The sequence below is a fragment of the Hemibagrus wyckioides genome, linkage group LG10 (genome assembly GCF_019097595.1).
Source record: "Hemibagrus wyckioides isolate EC202008001 linkage group LG10, SWU_Hwy_1.0, whole genome shotgun sequence".
NCBI classification, from domain to species: Eukaryota; Metazoa; Chordata; class Actinopteri; order Siluriformes; family Bagridae; genus Hemibagrus; species Hemibagrus wyckioides.
The window spans coordinates 3,330,342-3,337,373 of NC_080719.1; the positions used below are offsets into that span (position 1 = coordinate 3,330,342).

Consider the following 7,032-nt stretch of genomic DNA (forward strand, 5'->3'; position numbering starts at 1 on the left):
GCGATGGAAAATTATACACACACACACATTAACACACTCTGCTCCTTCAGTGTAGCTGTGTGACTAAATGAAGCTCAGTTAATGTTCGAAGACATGCAGAAAGCCTGTGGGCCTGGAGAGAGAGAGAGAGATGGAGAGAGAGAGAGAGAGACGGAGAGAGTGAGATTCAATTCAAACAAATAAGGAAGTGAAGTGCGTGATTTGATTTCAAGGCATATGTTGGTTCTGGTGATCTTAATGTTACATTAATAAAATACAAGGCGATAACGTTAAAACACAGACGTCTACGCTCGTAGAAGAGTGAAGAGACTGGGGAGATACCATATGTTTGATATAAAAAGGGGTTAGGAATCAGTAAAAAGACATGACCATCAGACTCAGTGCACTTGTTGAACGTCCCATCAGAGATTTATTCCCCTGTGCTGTCATAATAAGATCTTTTCTCTTCTGTGAAGGCTTTCCTCCAGATGTTGGAGTGTGGATGTGGGATTTGTGTTCATTCAGCTACAAGAGCATCAGTGAGAGGAGGTGTCCAAAAAACTTTGGGCCAGATTTTATTTCTCACATACACGGTTATATATTTAAATGAAAACATGGCCTACTTCTCTTTAAGAAAATGAGAAATGAATATAAAATAAGTAGAAAGAAAATTAAGGCTAGTACAGAAAAATACAGATTGTGATCGAAGCAAATTCACGATAAATGATAAAATTATAATTATAATAAATTATAAAATGATAAATAAAAACTTGGTGACCATTAGCCAATCAGCCAATCAGCTTTCATCGGGCATTTCAGAAGGTTATGAAGCTTGAACAGATGTTTGGCGTGACTCGGCAGGATCTGGTTACCGCCCGCTCTTTGCAAATGGTGCTTGGACCCCACAGATTGCTGCTGGAGGCTATATTTATAGAATCACTTGGTGATTGTTTCACTCTTAACACCTGAACACGCTCCACTGGACAAAGCATGCGGCATAAGAGCATACGAACTTTCGCCCTCAGAGTTTTTGGATTCATCCTGATCCTCATTGGTTGGGGGTTTTATAGTCACTCTTTCCATAAACCGCTGGCACTTTCCCTGCACATTTTAAAGAGAAATAAAAAAGAACATTGCTTTGATAAGATGCTTTCATCCGGAAAAAAAAAAAAATCCCGCTATTCATTAGCACTTTGCTCTTTCCGGTTCACTCGCTGTAACATCCCTCCGGCTGATAGAGAAGCCTGTCCTGTTTATTTGGATATCAGGGAATAAAAAAATAAATAAAATAACCCCTCGTATTCTACGCTTTTCCAAGCAGAAGTTATATGTGGATGTGGCGTAAATGGTACTTGGGATTAGATTTTCAGAGCAGATTGCTGTTATTAGCAGGGAGAAAAAAGGAGGTGGAGGTGGGGGGGGGCAAACACACACCGCCGTCTTACTGGGAGGCAATCTATTTTCCTTTCACACGGGGCCAGAGCGGCTCTTAATGCACTGAAGCAAAAGTGCTTCGGTCTGCAACCTTTCACGCCTTCACCTCCTTTTATGTGATTGAATAGTTAATAACTTTGATTTGCCTTTGAAAGCGCGTGCTGCGAGGTCTGTTCATCTGTCCGACTGTAGGAAAGAAACCCGCTCTCTCAGTCTGTCTTCTTCTTCTTCTTCTTCTTCTTCTTATGCCGTGTGTCACATTTGTACTCTGAGCTTTCTGACTTTTAAGGGCCCACTTTATGCAAAACTGGAATAAACGATGGACCTACAGTGCCTTAGACTCCATCTCGAATTCATCTCTCAACTCGCCTCTCTCTCTCTTTCGCTCTCTCTCTCTCCCACTCCCTCTATCCCTCTCTCTCTCTCCCACTCCCTCTATCCCTCTCTCTCTCTCTCGCTCTCACTCCCTCTCTCTTTCTCTTCTCTCTCTTTCTTCAATTTCTCATTCCCTCTCCCTCTCTCTGTCTCCCTTGCTCTCTCTCACAGTCCCTCCCTCTCTTTCTTCCCTCTTTCTCCTCTCTCTCTCTCTCTCTCTCTCTCTCTCTCACTCACTCACTCACTCACTCCCTCTCACCCCCCTCTCTCTCTCTCATTCCCTCTCCCTCCCTCTCTCTCTCTCTCTCTCTCTCTCTCTCACTCACTCACTCACTCACTCTCACCCCCCTCTCTCTCTCTCATTCCCTCTCCCTCTCTCTCTCTCTCTCTCTCTCTCTCTCTCTCATTCATGCGTCTCATCTCATCAGAGTGTTTGGTGTACTCAGACCCCGGTGTGAATGTGACCCTCCTTAATTGCGCCTCACGCTCGTTTGCTAGCGCCACATGAGGTCCTGATTGCTTATTTATTCTCCTCAGGGTTCCTCATGGACATTAAAATGATTGACTCGTTTCATTCGCTGCACATTTATCAAGCTTTATTTGATAAGCTTTGCTTTCCCGGGTGTCCACAAACGCCTCATTCTCCCACTCCAGATTCATAACGCACCGCTGCGGACTGTTATTCACACGTCTAATTGTTTCTCCAGCTAATTATACGCGAGTGCGAATCATTTTGCATGCACAAAACCTGTTTATCCCGAGTGGAATTAACGGGCACAAAAGGGCAAGCATTAGCAAAGCTGCAGGAGTAGTCCAAGAGCCAATTGTGTATGCAAAGCTGCCAAATAGGACAACAACTTCGGAAACAAGGGACCGTGACGGTTTAAAGATTTTTATTTTTTCTTAGATTCGTATGCAGCCATGGTTTTAAAAAAAATTGCGTAGTTTGTTAATTGGCTGTCTTTCTTTGCTGCAAGTCTGTGCTACAGAGAGCTCATTATACCTGAGGAAGCGGATGATCTCCGCTGTGACATTTGACTGTTTGCGCTTGTGTCCAGCAGTGACGTGGCCTCAGGGGCTACACAAGATCCAGAGAGCTGCAGGGAGGTAAAGAGGCAGAGCGGGATAGCAGAGAGAGCAGAGCGAGCTGGAAGGGTAGGTCAGGGTGACAGGAAACAGGAAAGAGTGGAGAGACCTGACGCTGACGAGAAGCTCTCTGAGAGAGAACATGTCTGTGTTGTCACTAAAACTCGATCATGAGTGTATGTGAATTGTGAAGAAGATGATTTACATTTTCACTTAAATTCATTAAGAACAACTAATGGATAAAATGGAGATTATGTGTGTATATATATATAGAAATATATGTGGCTTTATTCACGATCATTTATAAATACACGTGCTACATTTTGAACCGAGGTTCTAAACGAGATTACTAAATTTAAAGACTGCTAAATCTATGCATTTCTATTCTGCTGAATTCATGAATTTTATGCTACATTAGTACAAGAGCTGGTTAAATTCATACACAAGCAATTTATAGAAGAGGTTCCTGAATTCTTTTAAGACGTTGAGAAAGTCATAGATGAGTTGGCTGAATTCATGTGAGAGATTGCCAGATGAATGAGTTTATGTGTACAAGGCAGCTAAATTTATAGACATTTGGATTAGCTAGGTATTTGTATAAGCGCTTGCTAAATTCATGTGGGTGCTAAATTCAGATTAGCCAGATACGAGTTTGCTAAATCCAGCAATTTCTCTCTCATAAATGAGATTGCTAAATTTCTTCATCAGTATAAGAGCATGCTGAATTCCAACACAAGGCTGGAGAATTTGAAGATGAGGTTTCTAAATTCATGAATTTATATCTATATACATATACGAGTCTGCTAATTTTGTAGACGGTGTTAATAAACACATGGATAAGATCTCAGATCTGAGTCCATCCATGATATTGCTATATTGCCATATTTCTATACAAGCTCACTGATTTCATAGATGAGGCTGTTCAATTTTTAGATGCTATAATTTTCAGAGATTTTGTTCAATTTATGAATTTGTGTTCAGGATTATTACTGCTTATACAGCTTTCTGCTTTCATGGATTTCTGAGAGGTTCAACTGTAAGATTTCGCCCTGTTGAGGCTCATAGAGAAGGTCGAGAGATTTTTGTAAGAAGATGAAGATGATGATGATGAATTTATATTGTAATATATGTGTATAATAATAATAATATATGTGACTGAATTTGTTGTATTTGTTCTGAATTTTTTTGTCACAGATCAGGAATGTTGAGCCATCAGCGGGAGACGCTGAGCAGGAAGAAGCCTCTGGCGTTGCGTCTGGATCGGAGCTGAGGTGTGTGTACAGAGCCACGCCCGGCCCCAGTTTCGCCGCTGAAGTGGCACAGAGAGTCGCTCGAAGGGAACTGGAGAGAAGGACCCAATGTAGCTGGGAGTTTCCATCACATCGCTCACTGAATGTTCAATATCTCAGGGATTCTCTGTGAGACTCTCTTAAAAAAAAAAAAGTCCTCCAGGATTAATGGAGTAAATATCTGAAGAGAACTGATGGAGAACATTGGGTTTGTTTATACTTCTGTTTATTTGCTAAACCTGTTCGACTTGAATAATATCATGACACCGTGATCGATGCTGTACCGTAAAAGATGATGCCGTTTTTCTTTAAGCCGTGAAAACGGGCTCAGGTTTGGTTTTTCCGAGCGCCGAGTGTCAGCGTGTGTTAATCATCCTGAAACTTGTTTAGCTCTGAGGTAAGTGAAGACGCGAGCCGTTATTGCGGCTTCGGCTGTGTTTGTTCACCGCCGTGATATTTAATGTAATATTTTTTTGACATTTCAGCATTTGTCGTAAATTTCTCCGAGGCTTTGGGATGAAAACTTTTCCGACCCGCAGGGATTGGAAACCTTTAGGAAAGGATTTTAGAAACACACAGTCTCTGTTTTTAGAGTCTGATCTTTTTCACGATGCCGATGTCAGTTTCTCTGAACATAAATCCAGCAGTGTGTGTGTGTGTGTGTGTGCGCGCACTATCTGTGTTTTGTGTGATGTTTTCTTTGTTCATGTAACCATAGTGCACATAGTAACCAGCATCATATTAGTGACCGATCACGTGGGCAGTAATGTGTATTTACATGCAGGTCTCGTCTCTCTCTGTTCCCGTGTCAGAACCCGTACGCTCCGGGTCGGTTCGAGCCGTAACTGCTGATCTCTGAGCCGTGATCTCGGCACGAGGAGACCGTCCTGCTCTGCTCAGGCAAAATCAATAAACAACACTCTCCTTCACCCAGCACTCGATACACAACACTTAAGGTGTCTGTGAAAAGTAAAGAATGCCAATAATTGTTATTAATGCCCTGAAAAGCGCAGAGTTTAAGGCTAATACTGTCTTTTACTGACTAACACTCACTGTGACTTTAAATACTAGTAATAATAATAATAATAATAATTATAATAATGGGTCCATCTTGAATTCTGTGAATTCTATGATTATTCCATTAGTCATGGTTTAATGTATAAGCACTAAAACGCCACAGAATGTCCTGTGATTAGAAAATAATCAACAATCACATTCCTCTAACAGTTCAGCCTGAAGAGTTTTATTCGTCGTACACAGAGATGCAGCAGTTCCAGAGCTCCAGTGGTGCAGCCGGTTAGTTATACAGTAGAATAATAACAATAAGAAGCAGGGTCGTAATCATGTCTGGCTTTTTTTGGGTTGTTTTGTCTTCTTTAAAGGCAGATTTAATGGCAGTGGCTCAATGGTTCATGCTCTGGGTAACTGATCAGAAGGTTAGGGTTCAGGCCCAAGGCCCTTACCCTCTCTGGTTGAGGGAGACGCCGACCTTCTATGAAAGAAAGAATTTCACGGTGCTGTCATGGAGATATGACAGAAACTTAAAAAAAAAAAATGCAATTTAACATCCATTATGATTACATAATAGTTTCATAGTTTCATTCAGATGGACTGGTGACCAGGGTGTACCCCCCCTGCCTTTCACCCAATGTGTGCTGGGAAAGGCTCCAGCAGATCCCCGTGACCCTGATTAGGAATAAAGCGGGTATAGAAAATGGATGGATGGATAATTTCCCTGAAGATGTCTTCCTGAAGATGTTCACCCTGGAGACTTCTTTTGTAAACAGATCAACGATTACACGCGCAAAATTTTCTATTTACACGCATCTTATGAGCCGTTACTATGGAAACAATATCGCATTCGAACAAATCCAAAACCTGTGATTTGTGGCTGCACTACTGTCCGAGCTGCTGTTATAGGAAACAAGTCATCGTCTCCTGACCAGTCAGAATCCAGAATTCATCACCGGGTAATAAGACACTGAGATTCTTAAAGCCTTAAAGTGAATGAGGATGAAAGCTGGAGCTCTGGTGGGTCTGGGATTTGACCACATTCCCTTCTTGATGATTAAGTGAGCCGCTCATCGCCTCCTGACTAACATTAACCCACTAGAAGCAGTGTGTTTGATGTTTGTGGCCTTTCGTTTTTTCATCAGGAAAGTCTTTGTGTGCATTTCCGTAAGCCGGAGCATGTTTTGGATTTCTGTAGTCGTGAGCAGGTGATTTAACGGCTGCACCGCTTTTGTAAAATCCCATCAAGCCCAAGTCGCAGGCAGCAGGGACGGAAAAGACGTGCGAGACGAGGATCAGGCTGCAGTTATGTCTGGAGCAGACCTCAGATGGAGTCGTGCTGTAATTGGATCCCAGAAGGCCGTTCATTACTGCGAGGCAACAGACAGAGGTATTGTAGATGGAGAGAAAGAAAGAGAAAAGCTCTGCAGCGCTCATTGTCTTTATCGGGACGTTACAAGCCCGAGGTTAATTAAAAGTGCAGCCGACACCTTGGGTTTCTTTTTTCATCTAGTGCGTTTGTGCTTTTATTAGGTTTATAATCACTTTTGCTGAAGTGTTTTGGACAGAAATACACGAACCCTCCTCCTCCTCCCCTCTCTGTACTGAAACGCATCAGAGTCAACAGGCTCGAGCGTCTCAGATCCTCTCAGAAGTCCGGTCTTACACTTAATCCTCCGCCTCGCGTCCCCGGTGACACGCGCGCCATTTTAATTCCTTTCATCGCCACAAAGGCCTCCAGCATAAATCGCTTATAAAGGTGACGCCTGCCACCGTCATGCAGTCGAGGGATTTTTCAAATGTCAGCCTGTACCACAGATTTGTCCCAATTAAACGAGTGCAAGAGACCATTTCCAAT

General features: G+C 42.5%; 1 protein-coding gene across 8 annotated transcripts in view; it reads left to right on the plus strand.

Annotated features, from left to right (window-relative positions):
- The window catches only part of LOC131360335 (polyamine-modulated factor 1-binding protein 1), a 169,884-nt gene extending 164,620 nt beyond the window's left edge, over positions 1 to 5,264 (plus strand). For all 8 annotated transcript variants that reach the window (XM_058400665.1, XM_058400664.1, XM_058400663.1 and 5 more), the window contains one exon: positions 4,069 to 5,264. In XM_058400665.1, the coding sequence (XP_058256648.1) occupies positions 4,069 to 4,144 (76 nt within the window). In that variant the 3' untranslated portion in view covers positions 4,145 to 5,264. The remainder of the gene's footprint in view (positions 1 to 4,068) is intronic.
- Positions 5,265 to 7,032: the final 1,768 nt, after the last annotated feature.